At 48.3% G+C, this 20,895-nt stretch overlaps 1 protein-coding gene across 1 annotated transcript in view; it reads left to right on the top strand.

Annotated features, from left to right (window-relative positions):
• The window catches only part of dnah10 (dynein axonemal heavy chain 10), a gene marked incomplete at both ends in the record, with an annotated part of 56,865 nt that extends 36,883 nt beyond the window's left edge, over positions 1-19,982 (top strand). The window contains 31 exons of the mRNA XM_084176368.1: positions 114-207; positions 335-502; positions 696-884; positions 1,094-1,265; positions 1,484-1,687; positions 1,775-1,855; positions 1,998-2,195; positions 2,319-2,480; positions 2,711-2,885; positions 10,324-10,505; positions 12,762-12,898; positions 13,105-13,322; positions 13,797-14,018; positions 14,196-14,343; positions 14,467-14,746; positions 14,860-15,089; positions 15,198-15,471; positions 15,616-15,720; positions 15,843-15,997; positions 16,096-16,250; positions 16,382-16,565; positions 16,698-16,898; positions 17,154-17,363; positions 17,527-17,622; positions 17,741-17,912; positions 18,052-18,183; positions 18,263-18,474; positions 18,815-18,982; positions 19,220-19,400; positions 19,537-19,682; positions 19,836-19,982. Of these exons, the coding sequence (XP_084032494.1) occupies positions 114-207; positions 335-502; positions 696-884; positions 1,094-1,265; positions 1,484-1,687; positions 1,775-1,855; positions 1,998-2,195; positions 2,319-2,480; positions 2,711-2,885; positions 10,324-10,505; positions 12,762-12,898; positions 13,105-13,322; positions 13,797-14,018; positions 14,196-14,343; positions 14,467-14,746; positions 14,860-15,089; positions 15,198-15,471; positions 15,616-15,720; positions 15,843-15,997; positions 16,096-16,250; positions 16,382-16,565; positions 16,698-16,898; positions 17,154-17,363; positions 17,527-17,622; positions 17,741-17,912; positions 18,052-18,183; positions 18,263-18,474; positions 18,815-18,982; positions 19,220-19,400; positions 19,537-19,682; positions 19,836-19,982 (5,398 nt within the window). The remainder of the gene's footprint in view (positions 1-113; positions 208-334; positions 503-695; positions 885-1,093; positions 1,266-1,483; positions 1,688-1,774; positions 1,856-1,997; positions 2,196-2,318; positions 2,481-2,710; positions 2,886-10,323; positions 10,506-12,761; positions 12,899-13,104; positions 13,323-13,796; positions 14,019-14,195; positions 14,344-14,466; positions 14,747-14,859; positions 15,090-15,197; positions 15,472-15,615; positions 15,721-15,842; positions 15,998-16,095; positions 16,251-16,381; positions 16,566-16,697; positions 16,899-17,153; positions 17,364-17,526; positions 17,623-17,740; positions 17,913-18,051; positions 18,184-18,262; positions 18,475-18,814; positions 18,983-19,219; positions 19,401-19,536; positions 19,683-19,835) is intronic.
• Positions 19,983-20,895: the final 913 nt, after the last annotated feature.

Genomic DNA, 20,895 nt, shown 5'->3' with positions numbered 1-20,895 from the left:
ACATTACCCTCAGTTGAATCTAAATAACATGTGTTAAGAAGATGTTACTAACACCTAGAAGCTCATGTTAAGTGTTGTGTCATGTTAAGTCTCTGAACGTTTCTCTTCTGTAGGTTTCTGACAGTCACCCAGTTTGTGCGTGTGTGGAGGAATGAGTGCCTGAGGGTCTTCCATGACAGGCTCATCAATGAAATAGACAAAGCTCTGGTACGTTCATCTGCATGATTCTGTTCTGCTTAATCTTGAAAAATGTATTAATGACTTTACAGTAACTTCCTCTTACTATATTGTACTTGTTTTCCATTCTCATCTGTCCCCTGTCTTGTTGTCTCAGGTCCAGGGCCATATACAGAACCTGATAGATGAGCACTTTAAGTCAGACTTGGAGTCAGCCATGAGGGACCCCATCCTGTTTGGTGACTACAGAACCGCCCTCAACGAGTCTGAGCCACGCGTCTATGAGGACATACAGGACTATGACGCTTCCAAAGCCTTGTTCCAGGTACTCAGAAGTTTGGATGATGACTTTCAAACGTGTGTTGGATTTTTACATTTATTATTGTCCCCTGTCATCTGTACTAGGCAAAATTAAACAGCACCCTTTTTTCAATATGTTCAAAATATCACAACTTTACAGTTTGCCCAGTCTCAAGCCTTTGTCTCGTTGCTGACCTGTCCCTGTCACTGCTCTGTAGGAGATCCTGGAGGAGTACAATGAGAACAAGACCAGGATGAAACTGGTTCTGTTTGACGACGCCCTGGAGCACCTGACCAGAGTGCACCGCATCATCAGGATGGACCGCGGCCACGCCCTGCTGGTGGGGGTGGGCGGCTCCGGGAAGCAGTCCCTTACCAAACTGGCCGCATTTACCGCAGGTTGCGAGGTCAGCCAGACACATATTTTGCATCCCAACTGTTACCCTATTCCTTATATTGTGCACTACTTTTGCTCTGGTCAAAAGTAGTGCACTATGTAAGGAATAAGGTTCCATTTGGGACACATCCATCCTCTGCTACTGCTAATAGGGGAGGACACCTTTAATGAGACACCAGAAAAATACCTTCTTATATGGACTGTTGTTTGCCTCTCAAGGTGTTTGAGATTACACTGAGCAGAGGCTACTCAGAGACCAACCTCCGTGAGGACCTGAAGATCCTGTATCTGAAGCTGGGCATTGAGGACAAGAAGACGGTTTTCCTCTTCACTGATGCCCACGTGGCTGAGGAGGGCTTCCTGGAACTCATCAACAATATGCTCACCTCGGGTAAAAACTTGAGCATACACCAGCTCCCACACATTGTGTGCATCCCAAATAGCACCCTATTCCCTAGATAGTGCACTACTTTGGACCAGATAGGGCTCTGGTCCAAAGTAGTGCAATATCTAGGGAATAGGGTGCCATTTGGGACTCAGCCACTGGCTGTCTATAGCCCTGCCCACTGTGTCTGGCTCTGCAGTCTGACTAACGCTCTGTGTGTGCAGGTATGGTCCCTGCTCTGTTCCCAGATGATGAGAAGGAGATGGTGCTGAACCAGCTCCGTGATGAGGCCATGAAGATGGGCTCTGGCCCGTCCAAGGAGAGCGTGTGGCAGTACTTTGTCAACAAGAGTGCCAACAACCTGCACATTGTCCTGGGAATGTCCCCTGTGGGAGACACCCTGAGGACACGCTGCAGGAACTTCCCAGGTACACAACCCTTCACTACTGTTCACTTGGCTTTGTCTATTGTCTGAAGAATCGATGTAAATGCTCCTTGTCTCGTTTATGTCACAGGGCTGGTGAACAACACTGGGATTGACTGGTTCCTGCCATGGCCTCCTCAGGCTCTACATGCTGTGGCTCAGTCCTTCCTGGGTATGGAAGCACAGATTCACGCTTCCACCACCACTACAATGTACTAGAATTGTACAATCAATTAATTTATCTCTGACTGTGATTAGGGTGTTCATACAAGCTTTATAGTGGTGCAACTGAACCAATCAATGTCATGCCACAGGTGAGAGCCCGATGATTCCTGAGAGGCACTCGGCAGCCGTAATTGCTCACGTGTGTATGGTGCACGGCTCGGTGGGTGACTACAGCAAGATGTTCCTGCAGAAACTCAGACGCAGCAACTACGTCACCCCCAAGAACTACCTGGACTTCATCAGCACCTACGCCAACCTCCTGCAGGACAAGGACCAATACATCCTGGGTAAGAGGCAGCACAGAGTGGGAAAAATATCAAGCCTAATTAAAGAGCCTTGGTTCTCTGCTACTGCTGTGCTGTATTGCGATGGTATTATTTTTTCCCTCTGTCCCTTGTGTGGTGTCCCAGCTCAGTGTAAGCGTCTGGAGGGTGGTCTGGATAAGCTGGAGGAGGCCAGTGTGCAGCTAGCTGAGCTCAACATCAAGCTGGCAGAGCAGAAGGTGGTTCTAGCAGAGAAATCCTCCGCCTGTGAGATCCTACTGCAGGAGATAGCCACCAACACCACCGTGGGTCAGTGCAGTCAACACAGCATTAGGCTTAGTTCCAAATGTCCCCCAATTCCATATACCCTATTCCCTATTTAGTGCATTACTTATGACCAGGGCTCATACGCTAATGCACTATATAGGGAATATGGTGCTATTTGGGAAGCAGCCTTAAGACACGTTCGCTGTACCAATACCATGTTAATTATAGCCCACAGGGCAGCACAAGTAAACAAAACTCTCCTTCTCATGTAGCTGAGGAGAAGAAGAAGCTGGCGGAGGACAAAGCCAAGGAGATCGAGGAGCAGAACAAGGTGATCGCTGTGGAGAAGAGGGATGCTGAGAGCTCATTGGCTGAGGCCCTGCCTGCTCTGGAGGCAGCCCGCATCGCCCTGCAGAGCCTGGACAAGTCTGACGTCACTGAGATCAGGTGCCCCTCCCTGCCTTCCCCCCTCTGTGCTCTGCTTTGCTCTGCTCCACATCACCCCCCCTGATTCTGTGTCCCACAAGTTAAACAGAGGTTGTGTCCCAAATGGCACCCTATTCACTATATAGTGCACTACTTTTGACTGTGCACTATATAGGGAATAGAGTGTAATTTTGGAGGCACTCATAATGTAGTGGTGAGTCTCATCAGACAGATCAGAAAGTATGGGCCAGGAGTCAGCAGTCTGGTCCTGATGGAGTGTCACGTTGTCATCTGGCCTCTTCCCCGGCCCTTGGCTTTGAACGAAGGAAAATTGTGTCATAGGAAAATTACAGATGGTGATTTTGGGAAATGTTTGATGTTGATTAATGGAACAAGTTACTCAGTGGCTTTAAAAGCTTACACAGAGCAAAGCAGACCTCCAGGAGCGGAACTGAACAAACCTGGTCCAGACCACTAACTTCATAGATAGAGGAGGCAGCTTTGGTTAGACACAAATCAATAAAAACATATAATATCAAATACATCACTCCCACACTTTAAAAACATTCACTGTGAATACGTTTCGAGTTTTTATGCCATCTGTTGAAGGAAGATGTAAGTACGAACCTAGTGTGACCTATGCTTTTTTCCGTGATCCTTATCCTAATTCATAAAAAACTAAATTTCAACACTCCTCCAAAGAACGTACAGTGCCTTCAGAAAGTATTCACACCCCTTGGATTTTTCCACATTTTGTTGTTACAAGGTGGGATTAAAATTGATTTAATTGTCATTTTTTGTCAACGATCTACACAGAATACTCAATGTCAAAGTGGAAGAAAACTTCTAACATTTGTATTTTTTAAAATGAAAAATAAAACACTAATATATCTTGATTACATAAGTATTCAACCCCCTGAGTCAATACATGTTAGAATCACCTTTGGCAGTAATTATATCTGTGAGTCTTTCTGGGTAAGTCTCAAAGAGCTCTGCACACCTGATTGTACAATATTGGCACATTATTCTTTTAAAAAATCTTCAAGCTCTGTCAAGTTGGTTGATCATTACTAGACAGCCATTTTCAAGTCTTGCCATAGATTTTCAAACCAATTTAGGTAAAAACTGTAACTAGACCACTCAGGAACATTCAATGTCATCTTGGTAAGCAACTCCAGTGTATATTTGGCCTAATGTTTTAGGTTATTGTCCTGCTGAAGGTGAATTTGTCTCCCAGTATCTGTTGGAAAGCATACTGAACCAGGTTTTCCTCTAGGATTTTGCCTGTGCTTAGCTCTAATCCGTTTCTTTTTATCCTAAAAAAAGGATAAAAAACCTACTCCTTGACGATGACAAGCATACCCATAACATGATGCAGCCACCATCATGCTTGAAAATATGAAGAGTGGTACTCAGTGATGTGTTGTGTTGGATTTGCCCCAAACATAACGCTTTGTATTTTGGAAATGAAGTTAATTGTTTTGGCCACATTTTTTGCAGTTTTACTTTACCATCTTATTGCAAACAGGATGCATGTTTTGGAATATTTTTTTTCTGTACAGGCTTCCTTCTTTTCACTCTGTCGTTTAGGTTGGTATTGTGGAGTAACTACAATGTTGTTGATCCATCCTCAGTTTTCTCCTATCACAGCCATTAAACTCTAACTGTTTTAAAGTCACCATTGCCTCATGGTGATATCCCTGAGTGGATTTCGTTCCTCTCTGGCAACTGAGTTAGGATGGACGCCTGTATCTTTGTAGTGACTGGGTGTATTGAATCACCATCCAAAGTGTAATTAATAACGTCACCATGCTCAAAGGGATATTCAAAGTCTTATTTTTTTTATATTTACTCATCTACCAATTGGTGCCCTTCTTTGCGAGGCATTGGAAAACCTCCCTGGTCTTTGTTGTTGAATCTGTGTTTGAAATTCACTGCTTGACTGAGGGACCTTACAGATAATTGTATGTGTGGGGTACAGAGATGAGCTAGTCATTCAGAAATCATGTTAAACGCTATTATTAAACACAGTGGGAGTCCATGCAACATATTATGTGAGTTGTTAAGCACATTTTTACTCCTGAACCTATTCAGGATTGCCATAACAAAGGGGTTGAATATTTATTGACTCAAGACATTTCTGCTTTTCATTTTTTATTAATTTGTAAACATTTCTAAAAACATAATTCCACTTTGACATTATGGGGTATTGTGTGTAGGCCAATGACACAAAATCTCAAATCCAATCTTTTATAAATTCAGGCTGTAACACAACAAAATGTGGTAAAAGTCAAGGGGTGTGAATACTTTCTGAAGTCACTATAAATCCTATTTTACAGATCTTGCAGTCCTGTGTTGAGACGCTGTATATTCCCCCCTTGGAGAGGTGTAGTTTTTGCCAATGGATAAAAACTAAACAAACATTTTCTGTGTGATGAGGTGATTTTGAAGGAGTCAGGCGCAGGAGGGTAAATCACAGAATAATAGGATTTATTCTGAACCACAGAGTTACGCAGTAATGCGTAAAAACACTACAGTGCGCAAAACAGGCGGAAATCTCCCGGCGATACAAAATACACGGAGCTCCACCGAGCTTCTCTCTCCTCCACAATTAACAATCACACACAAAGACAAGGGGGCAGAGGGAACACTTATATAGGTACTGATGAGGGGATATGAACCAGGTGTGTGTAATAAACGAGACAAAACAAATGGAATGATGAGATGAGGAGCTGCAGTGGCTAGAAGGCCGGTGACGACGAACGGCGAAGCCTGCCCGAACAAGGAGAGGAGGCAGCCTCGGAGGAGGTTGTGACAGTACCCCCCCTTGACACGCAGCTCCAGCAGCGCACCGACACCGGCCTCGGGGACGACCAGGAGGACGTCGAGCAGGGCGAGCCGGATGGCGGCGGTGGAAATCCCGCAAAAGGGAGGGATCGAGGATATCCCTCACCGGGTCCCAGCACCGCTCCTCCGGACCGTACCCCTCCCACTCCACGAGGTACTGAAGGCCCCCCACCCGACGCCTCGAATCCAGGATGGAACGGACGGAGTACGCCGGGCGGAGGGACCTCTCCCACCTCAGACTCCTGGAGCGGACCAACCACCACCGGCCTAAGGAGAGACACATGGAACGAGTGGTTAATGCGGTAATCTGGAGGGAGTAGTAACCTATAGGTAACCTTGTTTATTCTCCTCAGGACTTTGAACGGCCCCACAAACCGCGGGCTCAGCTTCCGGCAGGGCAGGCGGAGGGGCAGATTCCGGGTCGAGAGCCAGACCCAATCACCCGGTACGAAGACCGGGGCCTCACTACGGTGGCGGTCAGCGTTGGCCTTCTGGCGACCCACGGCGCATTGGAGGTGGATGTGAGCAGCGTTCCACATCTCCTCCGCACGCCGAAACCAGTCATCCACCGCAGGAGCCTCGGTCTGGCTCTGATGCCACGGTGCCAGAACCGGCTGATAACCTAAAACACATTGAAATGCCGTTAGGTTAGTGGAGGAGTGGCGGAGAGAGTTCGGACATATTCGGCCCATGGCAAGAACACCGACCACTCCCCCGGCCGATCCTGGCAGTAGGACCGCAGGAACCTACCCACATTCTGATTCACATGTTCCACATGCCCATTAGACTCGGGGTGAAAACCAGAGGTCAGGCTGACCGAGACCCCCAGACGTTCCATGAACGCCTTCCAGACCCTGGATGTGAACTGGGGACCCCGTTCAGACACTATGTCCTCTGGCACCCCGTAGTGCCGGAAGACGTTTGTAAACAGGGCCTCCGCAGTCTGCAGGGCCGTGGGGAGACCGGGCAGAGAAAGGAGGCGGCAGGCTTTGGAAAAGCGGTCCTCAACGACAAGGATGGTGGTGTTACCTTGAGAGAGGGGAAGATCAGTAGGGAAGAATATACACAAGTGGGACCATGGCCGTTGTGGAACTGGTAAGGGCTGTAACTTACCCGCTGGGAGGTGCCTAGGTGCCTTACTCTGGGCGCACACCGAGCAGGAGGAGACATACATCCTCATGTCTTTAGCCAAGGTAGGCCACCAGTACTTCCCGGTCAGGCAGCGCACTGTACGACCGATACCTGGGTGACCAGAGGAGGGGGCTGTGTGTGTCCAATAGATCAGACAGTCACGGACAAGAGAAGGCACGTACTGCAGCCCAGCTGGGCACTGAGGTGGAGATGGCTCTGTGCGTAACACCCGCTTTATGTCCGCGTCCATCGCCCATACTACCGGTGCCACAATGCAGGAGGCCGGGAGTATGGGGGTGTTGTCTATGGGCCTCTCCTCTGTGTCGTACAGCCGTGACAGTGCGTCTGCCTTCACTTTCTTCGTACCTGGGATGTAAGATAGAGTAAAATCAAACCGGGTGAACAATAGGGCCCACCTGGCCTGGAGAGGGTTCAGCCTCCTCGCTGCCCGGATGTACTCCAGGTAACGGTGGTCCGTCCAGACGAGGAAAGGGTGTTTTGCCCCCTCTAGCCAGTGCCTCCACACGGTCAGGGCTCGGACAACAGCCAACAGCTCCCGATCACCAACGTCATAGTTCTTCTCCGCCGGGCTGAGCATCTTGGAAAAGAAAGCACAGGGTCGGAGTTTGGGTGGCGTGCCCGAGGACAGCACCTATCCCTACCTCGGGCGCATCCACCTCCACTACGAACGGTAGTGATGGATCGGAATGGGCCAGTACCGGGGCTGAGGTGAACAGAACCCTCAGGTTACTGAAGGCCCTGTTAGCCTCAGCAGACCAGCGGAGCCAGGACGGCCCACCCTTCAACAGGGATGTGATGGGAGCTGCGACCTTGCCAAAGACCCGGATAAACCTCCGATAGTAGTTGGCAAAGCCAATAAAGCCCTGCACCTCCTTGACCGTGGTTGGAGTCGGCCAATTACGCACGGCTGAAATGCAATCTCCCTCCATCTCCACACCTGAGGTGGTAATGCGGTATCCGAGGAAGGAGACGGACTGTTGGAAAAACAGACCAAGCATGTCCCGAAACACCTCATTCACAAGGACTGGAAGACGGATGGAGCGTTCATCAAACCGTAAGGGATCACCAGGTATTCGTAATGCCCCGTGGTTGTGCTGAATGCGGTCTTCCACTCGTCCCCCTCTCGGACACGCACCAGGTTGTACGCACACCGGAGATCTAATTTTGTGTAGAAGTGCACCCCATGCATTGACTCGATCACAGATGGAATGAGGGGTAGAGGATAACTATAACGTATTGTCCCCTTGTTCAGTGCTCGGTAATCAATGCAAGGGCGCAGACCTCCGTCTTTCTTCTTCACAAAAAATAAACTTGAGGAGGCAGGCGAAGTGGAGGGACGTATGAACCCCTGGAGCAGGGACTCGGACACGTATGGCTCCATAGCCTCCGTTTCAGCCTGCGACAGGGGATAGACGTGACACTTGGGAGGCACAGCATCCATCCGGAGGTTTATCGCGCAATCCCCCGCCCAATGAGGTGGTAATTTGGTCGCCTGCGTTTTGGAAAACGTGTGCGCCAAATCGAGGTATTCGGGGGGAATGCGCACGGTGGAGGTAGTGTCTGGACTTTCCACCGTGGTTGCACCAACGGAAACACCTAGACACCTACCCGGACACTCTCACGACCACCCCGGTTAGATCCCTCTGCAGCCATGAAAAGGTGGGGTTGTGTAGTGCTAACCAGGGAAGACCTAACACGACAGGGAAATCAGGAGACTCAATAATAAAAAATGTGACTTGCTCTCGATGAGTCTTGTGCGTATCCATAGTGACTAGTGCTGTAACTTCCCTAACGAACCCGGAACCTAATGGTCGACTGTCAAATGCTCTGATGGGGAGTGGAATGGATAGGGGAACCAATGTAATGCCTAGACTATGTGCAAATGACCTGTCCATAAAGTTCCCAGCTGCGCCTGAATCGACTAGCGCCTTACACTGTGGAACTACCGTGTAATCAGGAAAGTGGATGTGTAGGGTACAGTGCACAGCAGAGGGCTCTGAACGAGTGTGAGTGTTCGATTCCTGGGGTGACGCGAGAGTGCCCTGCCTGCCGCCTCCAGACCCAAAAGAACGCAGACGACAGCATGCAGCAGAATGTCCTCCCGTGCCACAAGAGTGACACTGGCGCTGTCGTCCTCCGCTCTCCCGGATCGCCGCTCCATCATCTCGGCTGGTCCGACCAGCCGCTCGCCCGTCTCTCTATCTTCGGGCGGATGATCGAAGACTGCCCGAAAGAGGCGAGCGAACTCCCCGTAGTTGTCCAACGCGGCTCCTCCTTCACTCCAGACCGCGTTGGCCCACTCCAGGGCTTTCCCTGAGAGGCAGGAGACGAGGGCGGACACCTCACCCGCTCCGATGGAGCCGGCCTGATGGTTGAGAAGTATAAATTCATTTGTAGGAGGAATCCCTGGCAGAGGGCAGCTGTCCCGTCAAAATCCCATGGTCGAGATATATGAATCCCTCTGGGTGCTGGAGTGTGGGTGGCTGGATCCGGTCGCTCAGCTGGTCCCGAAAGATCGGGTCTTCTCCTCTTCAGGCATTGGACAACCTGGAGAACCCGATCCATCGCTTCTCCCAAGCTGATTAGCATAGTCGAATGCTCCCGGACCCGTGCCACGACTCCAGGCAGGTGCTTCTCTCCTGCTGACTCCTTGGTCGCGGTGTGTGATTCTGTGATGAGGTGATTTTGAAGGAGTCAGGCGCAGGAGGGTAAATCACAGAATAACAGGATTTATTCTGAACCACAGAGTTACGCAGTAATGCGTAAAAACACTCCAGTGCGCAAAACAGGAGCACTGGAAAATACAAGGCACACAGGGAAATCTCCCAGCGATAAAAAATACACAGAGCTCTCTCTCCTCCACAATAAACAATCACACACAAAGACAAGGGGGCAAAGGGAACACTAATACAGGTACTGATGAGGGGATATGAACCATGTGTGTGTAATAAACAAGACAAAACAAATGGAATGATGAGATGAGGAGCGGCAGTGGCTAGAAGGCCGGTGACGACGAACGGCAAAGCCTGCCCGAACAAGGAGAGGAGGCAGCCTCGGAGGAGGTCGTGACATTCTGGTTTAGATTGTTTTCCCGCTTGACTCGTTTAAAATAGCAATTTGTACTTGGTGAATCTGCTACGTCAGTTTGGGATATTACAACAACAAAGAAGTTACTTCAAATAACGAACACTGTCCCTCAGACATCATTACATGCGCAATAGAACAGCAGAGTATGTACTGCGATATATTTTAATTTTTTTACCATGATACCAGACGTTCCTCTCCTCTGTTTCATCAACAAAATAATAACAAAGGCGCTACGGCAAACAGTGGCGCTGTTTCCAGCTTTAACAAAAGTTGTTGCCCTAGAGCTCCATTCATGTTCATTGATTATTGTTTTCCTGTGCCTGTCTCTCTGGTTGTGCTTCTGTCTTCTCGTCTGGCGCGCCAACCCTTGCAGATCATTTGCCAAGCCACCCAAACAGGTGCAGGTGGTATGTGAGTGCATCCTGGTAATGCGAGGCCAGAAGGAGATCAGCTGGAAGTCAGCCAAGAGCATGATGTCAGAGGGCAACTTCCTGCGCGTATTGATGGAGATGGACTGTGATGCCATCAACCCCAGCCAGGTCAAGACTGTCAGAGGTAGGTAGGTCACTTCTGTTCTGTGGTGTTCATGCCAAAACAGGACAACAATAGGTCTAACTATATACATATTGCAACTTTAACATACAGTGAGGGAAAAATTTGATCCCCTGCTGATTTTGTACGTTTGCCCACTGACAAAGAAATGATCAGTCAATCATTTTAATGGTAGGTTTATTTGAACAGTGAGAGACAGAATAACAACAAAAAAATCCAGAAAAACGCATGTCACAAATGTTATAAATTGATTTGCATTTTAATGAGGGAAATAAGTATTTGACCTCCTCTCAATCAGAAAGATTTCTGGCTCCCAGGTGTCTTTTATACAGGTAACGAGCTGAGATTAGGAGCACACTCTTAAAGGGAGTGCTCCTAATCTCTGCTTGTTACCCGTATAAAAGACACCTGTCCACAGAAGCAATCAATCAATCAGATTCCATACTCTCCATCATGGCCAAGACCAAAGAGCTCTCCAAGGATGTCAGGGTCAAATTGTAGACCTACACAAGGCTGGAATGGGCTACAAGACCATCGCCAAGCAGCTTGGTGAGAAGGTGACAACAGTTGGTGCAATTATTCGCAAACGGAAGAAACACAAAATAACTGTCAATCTCCCTCGGCCTGGGGCTCCATGCAAGATCTCACCTCGTGGAGTTGCAATAATCATGAGAACGGTGAGGAATCAGCCCAGAACTACACAGGAGGATCTTGTCAATGATCTCAAGGCAGCTGGGACCATAGTCACCAAGAAAACAATTGGTAACACACTACGCCGTGAAGGACTGAAATCCTGCAGCGCCCGCAAGGTCCCCCTGCTCAAGAAAGCCCATATACAGGCCCGTCTGAAGTTTGCCAATGAACATCTGAATGATTCAGAGGAGAACTGGATGAAAGTGTTGTGGTCAGATGAGACCAAAATAGAGCTCTTTGGCATCAACTCAACTCGCCGTGTTTGGAGGAGGAGGAATGCTGCCTATCACCCCAAGAACACCATCCCCACCATCAACATGGAGGTGGAAACATTATGCTTTGGGGGTGTTTTTCGGCTAAGGGGACAGGACAACTTCACCGCATCAAAGGGACGATGGACGGGGCCATGTACCATCAAATCTTGGGTGAGAACCTCCTTCCCTCAGCCAGGGCATTGAAAATGGGTCGTGGATGGGTATTCCAGCATGACAATGACCCAAAACACACGTTCAAGGCAACAAAGGAGTGGCTCAAGAAGAAGCACATTAAGGTCCTGGAGTGGCCTAGCCAGTCTCCAGACCTTAATCCCATAGAAAATCTGTGGAGGGAGCTGAAGGTTCGAGATGCCAAACGTCAGGCTCGAAACCTTAATGACTTGGAGAAGATCTGCAAAGAGGAGTGGGACAAAATCCCTTCTGAGATGTGTGCAAACCTGGTGGCCAACTACAAGAAACGTCTGACCTCTGTGATTGCCAATAAGGGTTTTGCCACCAAGTACTAAGTCATGTTTTGCAGAGGGGTCAAATACTTATTTCCCTCATTAAAATGCAAATCAATTTATAACATTTTTGACATGCGTTTTTCTGGATTTTTTTGTTGTTATTCTGTCTCTCACTGTTCAATTAAACCTACCATTAAAATTATAGACTGATCATGTCTTTGTCAGTGGGCAAACGTACAAAATCAGCAGGGGATCAAATACTTTTTTCCCTCACTGTACATTATGAGCACTCAAAAAGCAAATACCAGGTAACTGCCAAAATAAAGGAAACACCAACAGTGTCTTAATAGGGTGTTGGGCCACCATGAGCCGCAAGAACAGCTTCAATGCTCCTTGGCGGAAGTTCTACAAGTGTCTGGAACTCTGTTGGAGGGATGCGACACCATTGTTCCACAATAAATAATTTGGTGTTTGTGGTGGAGGGAAATGCTGTCTCAGGCACCGCTCCAGAATCTCCCATAAGTGTTGAGATCTGGTGAGTGGTGACTGAGACACACACACACACACACACTTTAAATCCCCTATGCTCCTTTGAGACCCCTCTTTCAAAGTAACTGAGAGCTCTTCTTCTAGCCATGGTAGCCAAAATAATCGGCAACTGGGCATATTTATACATGACCCTAAGCATGATGGGATGTTAATAGATTCATTAACTCAGGAACCACACCTGTGTGGAAGCACCTGATTTCAATATACTTTGTATGCCTCGTTTACTCAAGTGTTTCCTTTATTTTGGCAGTTACTTGTATATGTTCACTCTATTGCCCTGTGTTTCCCCTGGCCAGGCTTCTTGAAGAACCTGAACACCAGCTTTGAGGAGATGCAGGCCATCAGTAAGGCTGGCTCTGGGATGCTCAAGTTTGTGGAGGCTGTCATGGGCTACTGTGACGTCGCCAGGGAGATCAAGCCCAAGAGAGAGAAGGTAACATGATCCAGGCAATGTCATAGAGATAGTTACTTTTACTTTGATCGGCACAGGGGAAGTGCCATAGTCATGGATCTCTTTTGATTACGTTTTAGGCATAACACTATCCAGCACACGGCCCATGCCAGTTAAATTGCACCAGCCTATAAGAATCAGCAGTGTTGTGTTAGTGGTGTTTCAACCCCCCTGGCTGTCTGTTGCAGGTGGCGCGCCTAGAGAAGAACTTCTTCCAGAGCAAGCGTGAGCTGGAGCGTATTCAGAACGAGCTGGGGACCATCCAGAGGGAGCTGGGGGCGCTGGGGGACAAGTACAGTGCTGCCATGGGGGAGAAGCAGCTGCTGCAGGAGGAGGCTGAGGTCATGGAGAGGAGGCTGATCGCGGCTGACAAACTCATCTCAGGCCTGGGCTCGGAGAATGAGCGGTGAGGACAGCACAGTGGAGTGTATATACACACAGACTCAGCATGACTTACAGCCAGTTGAAGGCTGTGGACCATGTCTATATGTCCCCAATTTGTAAGTCGCTCTGGATAAGAGTGTCTGCTAAATGACTCAAATGTAATGTAAATGTATATCCCACTTGGCAAAAACGGGTTGAATCAACGTTGTTTCCATGTCATTTCAACAAAAACGTTCAATGTGATGATGTTGAATCAACATGGAAAATTGATTGGATTTGCAAAAAGTCATCAACGTAAGGGGATTCAGTCTTTTTTTCACCCAACTTTGAACCTAAATCCAATGACATGGTGAATGTTTTTGTTGATTTCACGTTAGTTGACAACTCAATCAAATATAAACCAAAACTAGATGTTGAAATGACGTCTGTGCCCTACCTTTTCTGTATCTGTCTCTTCCTCCTCTTCTCGTCTTCCTCTCCTTCTTCCTCCTCCCAGATGGACAGATGACCTGGAGGAGTTGAAGCAGCGTCGTGTGCGTCTCCTAGGCGACTGCCTGATCTGTGCTGCGTTCCTGAGCTACGAGGGGGCATTCAGCTGGGACTTCAGGAATGAGATGGTGTTTGACGTGTGGGAGAAGGATGTGTTGGAGAGAGGCATCCCTCTCAGCCAGCCCTTCAGAGTGGAGAGCCTACTAACCGACGAGGTGGAGATCAGCAGGTCAGAGACAGTCTGTGGACTGTACCTGTGTGTTGGTGTGTGTAAGTGTGTGTGCGTACGTACGTACGTACGTGCATTCATGCTTGCATTCGTGAATGCGTGTTTTTTTTATGCATGTGTTTCCGTGTCTGTGTCTGTGTAAAAGGAATAGAGAGAGTAAAGGTGTCTGTGTTGTAGATGGGGCTCAGAGGGCCTGCCTCCAGATGAGCTGTCAGTCCAGAACGGGATTCTGACCACCAGGGCCAGCCGCTTCCCCATGTGTATCGATCCCCAACAGCAAGCCCTCAACTGGATCAAAAAGAAGGAGGAGAAGTTCAACCTCAAGGTACGGCTGACTTTATCAGCTGACTTGACAGGATCTAACTATTATTCTTTAACATTTGCAAATTACTGGAAGTCATTTACTGGATGTTATTCTTACACTGTATGTGATTTACCTTTTCCATAGATCTCTTCATTCAATGACCCAGACTTCTTGAAGCAGCTGGAGATGGCCATCAAGTATGGCTTTCCCTTCCTGTTCCAAGACGTGGATGAGTACATTGACCCTGTGATCGACAACGTCCTGGAGAAGAACGTGAAAGGAGCCGAGGGCCGGCAGGTTATAACGCTGGGGGACAAGGAGGTAGACTACGACCCCAACTTCAAACTCTACCTCAACACCAAGCTGTCCAACCCCAAGTACTCTCCCTCTGTGTTCGGGAAGGCTATGGTCATCAACTACACTGGTGAGACGTCTCTGTATGTCAGGACACCTGTGTCTATACTGTATGTGGTGTGAGTGTGTGGGGTAACAGTTTGTGTGCGTGTGTGTGTGCATGCGTGTGTGTGTCTCTCTCAGTGACGCTGAAGGGTCTGGAGGACCAGCTGCTGAGTGTGATCGTGGGCTTTGAGCGTAAGGAGCTGGAAGAGCAGCGGGAGAGGCTGATCCAGGAGACCAGTGAGAACAAGAAGCTGCTGAAAGACCTGGAGGACTCTCTGCTGAGGGAGCTCTCCACCTCCACAGGCAACATGCTGGATAACGTGGAGCTGGTCCACACTCTGGAGGAGACCAAGTCCAAGGCCAGCGAGGTACGTCTGGAGACAGGGATACACTCACTCTCAAGGGGAAGACGTCAGAGAGCATGAGGCCTGGGCAATCTTAATGCTTTGTCTGTGTTCTCTAATGTAACCCCCCAGGTGTTTGAGAAGCTGAAGCTGGCAGAGAAGACATCAACAGACATTGATAAGCTGCGAGATGGCTACCGTCCCGCTGCCAAGCGCGGTGCCATCCTGTTCTTTGTGCTGGCGGAGATGGCCCTGGTGAACAGCATGTACCAGTACTCTCTGGCCTCCTACCTGGAGGTGTTTGACTTCTCCCTGCGCAAGTCCCTGCCTGACTCCATCCTGCCCAAGAGGCTGAAGAATATCATGGACACCCTGACATACAACGTCTACAACTATGGATGCACAGGTGAGGTGACAGGGTGTCCAGGAATGGTAGAACCTGGACTTTTGTGGGAACAGTTATGTGAAGTTGGGATTGATACGAAACTGTGTGTGCTGCGTGGTGTGTGGTGTGTGGTGTGTGTGTGTATGTGTGTGAGTGACTCCTCAGGTCTGTTTGAGAGACACAAACTGCTGTTCTCCTTCAACTTGACCATAAAGATTGGGCAGCCAGAGGGGAGGGCTCCCCAGGAGGAGCTGGAGTTCTTCCTCAAGGGTGAGAGACATCATATGATGTAATCTACCATACACTCACATAAACACAGCACACCAACTTGGAGACATAACTCACATACACTTTTAACACTTACATTTCTCTCTCTGTGCTCTCCAATCCAGGCAACCTGTCCCTGGAGATGAGCAAGAGGAAGAAGCCGTGTCCCTGGCTTCCAGGCCAGGGCTGGGAGGACATCATACGACTGGCTGAGCTCTTCCCTGCTGAGTTTGGCACTCTACCAGACGACGTGGAGAAGAACCTGCCAGAGTGGAAGACTGTGAGTAACACCATCCAATCTTGTGACCTAGTGACACACTGAATATGTTCCTATGTAGAATGGTTCATTGTTAACCTTCCTCTCTGCTGTCCTCTCAGTGGTATGACCTGGATGGGCCGGAGCAGGCGCCCTTCCCCATTAAGTATAAAGAGAACCTGACTGCCTTCCAGAAGCTGCTGTTACTGCGCTGCTTCCGCCTGGACAGAGTCTACCGGGCTGTCACTGACTATGTCACCATCACCATGGGAGAGAAGTAATAGAGCGTTCTCCTACTTGTAAACAAACCTGAACTCCTATTGCTTTGATCCAAAATACCTTGACTTGTGGACTCAGTGTTTCTCCCTATTCACGTTCCACTGTCTACCTCGACCCCCTCCCTCTCAGGTATGTGCAGCCCCCTGTGATCAGTTTCGAGGCCATCTATGAGCAGAGCACACCCAACTCCCCGATCGTGTTCATCCTGAGCCCCGGCTCCGACCCAGCCAGTGATCTCATGAAGCTGGCTGAGAGGTCTGGCTTTGGGGGCAGCAGGCTCAAGTTTCTGGCCATGGGACAAGGCCAGGAGAAGGTACCAGACAACACTCATTAATCACAGCGATAGAGCTTCCAATGTTACCACATGTACTTTTGGTGCACATTCAACCACAAAGCTAATTGTAATGTTGTTAGTACGATACAGTATTGTTGTTGTGTGCTGTAGGTGGCGCTGCAGCTGCTGGAGACGGCGGTATCTCGGGGCCAGTGGCTGATGCTGCAGAACTGCCACCTGCTGGTGAAGTGGCTGAAGGACCTAGAGAAGTCCCTGGAGAGGATCACCAAGGCACACCCTGACTTCAGACTGTGGCTCACCACAGACCCCATCAAAGACTTTCCCATCGGCATCCTACAGAAGTCTCTCAAGGTGAGGAAGAGCTCTAACTCAGTCAAACAGGCCTGCTACCTACTGTAGCTAACACAGACTGTTGCTTACTGCAGCTAACTGTATACAATGTGACTTAGTTTTATGATAAAGTGTCTGTCCGTCTCTGATTCACTCTTCCAACACCATACAGTCTTCCCAGCCAGATTCGTTCACCTAATCACGGCAGAACTGAGCCATTGAGGATTGAAGCGAATTGAGCTTTAGGACCTGATCTCTGTTTCTCTGTTTGTCCAGGTGGTGACAGAGCCTCCCAACGGGCTGAAGCTGAACATGAGGGCAACCTTCTTTAAGATCGCCCACGAGACTCTGATGGGCTGCCCCCACCCGGCCTACCGCAGTCTGGTCTATGTGCTGTCGTTCTTCCACGCTGTGGTGCAGGAGAGACGCAAATACGGCAAGATCGGCTGGAACGTGTCCTACGACTTTAACGAGTCTGACTTCCAGGTGAGTGGGAAAATTACTGTTTTTAACAGCATCCACAGGACTTACACTATTGATTACATGTCCATTTACTTCATAGTAATTTCCTTTTGCTGATCAGTTTAAATGTAATGTCTGTAACTCCACTCTTTGTGTGTGCTGATGTGGATGTTCCTATGTTGACCAGGTGTGCATGGAGATCCTGGACACCTACTTGACCAAAGCCCACACTCAGGGAGACACCAAGATCCCCTGGGGAAGTCTCAAGTACCTCATAGGAGAGGTCAGGCTCACCTCTTCATACATCACATTGACTTAACAATGATAATACAGAATCCTATTAGTATAATAGCCTAGCTGTGTGTGTGTGTGTGTGTGTGTGTTTACACTCCCTTTCTCAGGTAATGTATGGAGGCAGGTGTATAGATAGCTTTGACCGCAGGATCCTGACGGTCTACATGGATGAGTACCTGGGAGACTTCATCTTTGACACCTTCCAACCCTTCCACTTCTTCCACAACAAGGAGGTGGACTACAAGATCCCTCCTGACGGGCCCAAGGAAAATTATGTTGGTCAGTGGATGTAGTTCACTGGTCTGATATACAGACTACAAATGTAGCTTTTTACATACGATTTCTGCTGCACAGCCCTTGTTGTTATTAACTTGTAGTTGTCATCCATCTTCTCTGATTGACTTGCTATGTATCACAGGGGAGATTGAGACCCTGCCCCTGGCCAACACTCCAGAGGTGTTTGGTCTGCACCCTAATGCTGAGATTGGATACTACACACAGGCAGCCCGCGACATGTGGACCCATCTGATAGATCTGCAGCCTCAGACTGGTAACAGAAACCACACACACACACACACCCACAGACTGAAGGTAATCTGGCCTCCTCACCTTTCTGTCGTGGTCCTCAGGTGAGTCTGGCGGAGGCATCAGCAGGGATGAGTACATCAGCAACGTGGCCCGGGACATCCAGAACAAGCTGCCCCAGGTGTTTGACCTGGACGTGATCCGTAAGAAGTTTGGCTTGGAGATCTCCCCCACCTCTGTGGTGCTGCTGCAGGAGCTGGAGCGCTTCAACAAGCTCATCGTCAGGATTGGACGCTCTCTGGCTGAGTTGCAGAGGGTGAGAGAGGGGGAGGAGACAGGCAGGAACAGTGAGGGGTAGAGAAAGAGGAAGAACTACAGGGACAGACTGTCATGTGGCCTTCCTTTGTATCTACATAAAAGTATAATTATCTTTAGAACATTTGCTGTTGTCTATTGCATATTTACTAAAGGAACCAGGTGAGATACCACACCTATAGACTGTCATGTGGCCTTCCTTTGTATCTACATAAAAATATAATTATCTTTAGAACATTTGCTGTTGTCTATTGCATATTTACTAAAGGAACCAGGTGAGATACCACACCTATAGTTTGGTATGGTGACATGAACTAAGAAATGTGTCTTTGTGCCTTTAGGCTCTGGCTGGTGAGGTGGGCATGAGTAGTGAGCTGGATGAGGTGGCACGCGCCCTCTTCAACGGCATGATCCCTGCCATCTGGAGGAAGCTGGCACCTGATACCCTCAAGTCCCTGGGCAACTGGATGATCCACTTCAAGAGGCGTTACGAGCAGTACAACTCCTGGGTGAGCATTCTGCGCTCATATCTCTCAGAAGATTGGTTTAGTTTTTAGGATCCCCATTAGCTGTTGCTCATGCAGATATGTTATTCAAGGTCACTCTTTCTTGGTATCAAAGTATCCATGATGTATAGTACATATTAATATAAATATACATTTTCCGTGTAAATACAGTATGTACATGCATGCTTGTGTATGTAGTGGTTGTGTAGTTATGTTGTCCTGTATGGTTCTTCCTCCCAGGTGGATGAAGGGGAGCCCAATGTGATGTGGTTGTCTGGGCTGCAGATCCCAGAGTCCTACCTGACTGCTCTGGTTCAGGCCACCTGCAGGAGGAACGGCTGGCCGCTGGACCGCTCCACACTCTACACACAGGTCACCCAGTACACCACTGAGGAGGAGGTCAACGAGAGGCCTGGACAGGGTGAGAGTCCTCTAACACACACACACAGACATACAGACAGACAGACAGACAGACAGACAGACAGACAGACAGACAGACAGACAGACGGACACACAGTGATGCTTTGATACTGAAGGTTGTGGTTGTGTTCTCCCAGGCTGCTTCGTGTCAGGCCTGTATCTGGAGGGAGCAGACTGGGACACAGAGAGGGGTTGTCTGATCAGGAGTAAACCCAAAGTACTGGTGGTCCAGCTGCCCATCCTGAAGGTCATCCCCATAGAAGCACATCGCCTCAAACTACAGGTAGGGGGCAGCACCACTCACAACCTTATCACTTCAGATTCTGTGCTAAGTGACTTCGCTAGTGGCCTCTCTAGCAATGCAGTTTCATTGTTTTAAAATGTCTGTTTTGCCGTTTTCTAACTGTGTCCAAATGTCTGTGTGTTTGTTTCGTAGAATACTCTGAGGACTCCAGTGTACACAACTTCCATGAGGAGGAATGCTATGGGTGTGGGGCTGGTGTTTGAGGCAGATCTCTTCACCACCAAGCACATCTCCCACTGGGTGCTGCAGGGAGTCTGTCTGTGCCTCAACGCAGACTGATGATGTTTATGTTTCTTTTAGATTTATATGAAGATAATTTAAAGACACATTTTAAAGGCTGAATTTATTTTATCACTACAACACAAATAAATGTTTGGGAAACTATCAAATATCACATTTGGTGACATGCTTATTAGCATACTATTACATTACTAGATTTCTCTGGATCACTTCACTCCACAGTTGTTCTTATCACGGCTTTAACACTAGGTGGCATCCCACCCCAGTCCTGGGTCCTCTCAGACTAGTGGAGAACTCCTGTCTCCAGTCAGTCCTCTGGAGAGGTGCCAGTGGATCTCAGAGCTTCTAACCCCAACCCCCTGCTATTTTTAATCTCTGAAGACAGATCTCTTTATTAAGTCCTCTGTCTGCTTTATTCCTCATGACATTTCTAACGCCCAGCATCTGTGCTCAGGCTGCCCGACCGACTGACGGGGGAGATAAATCCACTGGGAAAAGAAGGTCTGCTTTGTATTCGTTTTAATTAAAATCTTAACATTATTTATCCAGGTTATATTTCATCCCCCCTTTTCCCTGACTACATAGAGCTGGCGTATAGGGGAAGGGAGGCCTTCAATTCTGATTTAGTCTAAAGGTAGACGTTTTAAAATGTATATCCCCACAGATTAAATGTAGATTTAGGTGTGAATCTGATCGTACATGTCAGATGTGTACGTGCTGTCTTCATATGTTTGTAATTGAATTCATTGAAACATCTTTAATCTTTTTTCATACATAATCCAAAAGGAATTCAGTCCATTTTTAATGAGCTTGAGATATATTTCCTGCCTATAGAGGCTAAAAATGGATTACAGCTGCCACATTGGGAAAACCAGGAGTCTGGAAAATGTGTATCTGAGTGAAACATTGACCAAAGTGCACACTGTGAAACTTATCCTAGACCTCCGATATT

The sequence above is a fragment of the Coregonus lavaretus genome, assembly GCF_964263955.1.
Source record: "Coregonus lavaretus genome assembly, chromosome: 14".
In the NCBI taxonomy this organism is placed as follows: domain Eukaryota; kingdom Metazoa; phylum Chordata; class Actinopteri; order Salmoniformes; family Salmonidae; genus Coregonus; species Coregonus lavaretus.
This window is presented reverse-complemented; position numbering and strand designations above follow the sequence as displayed.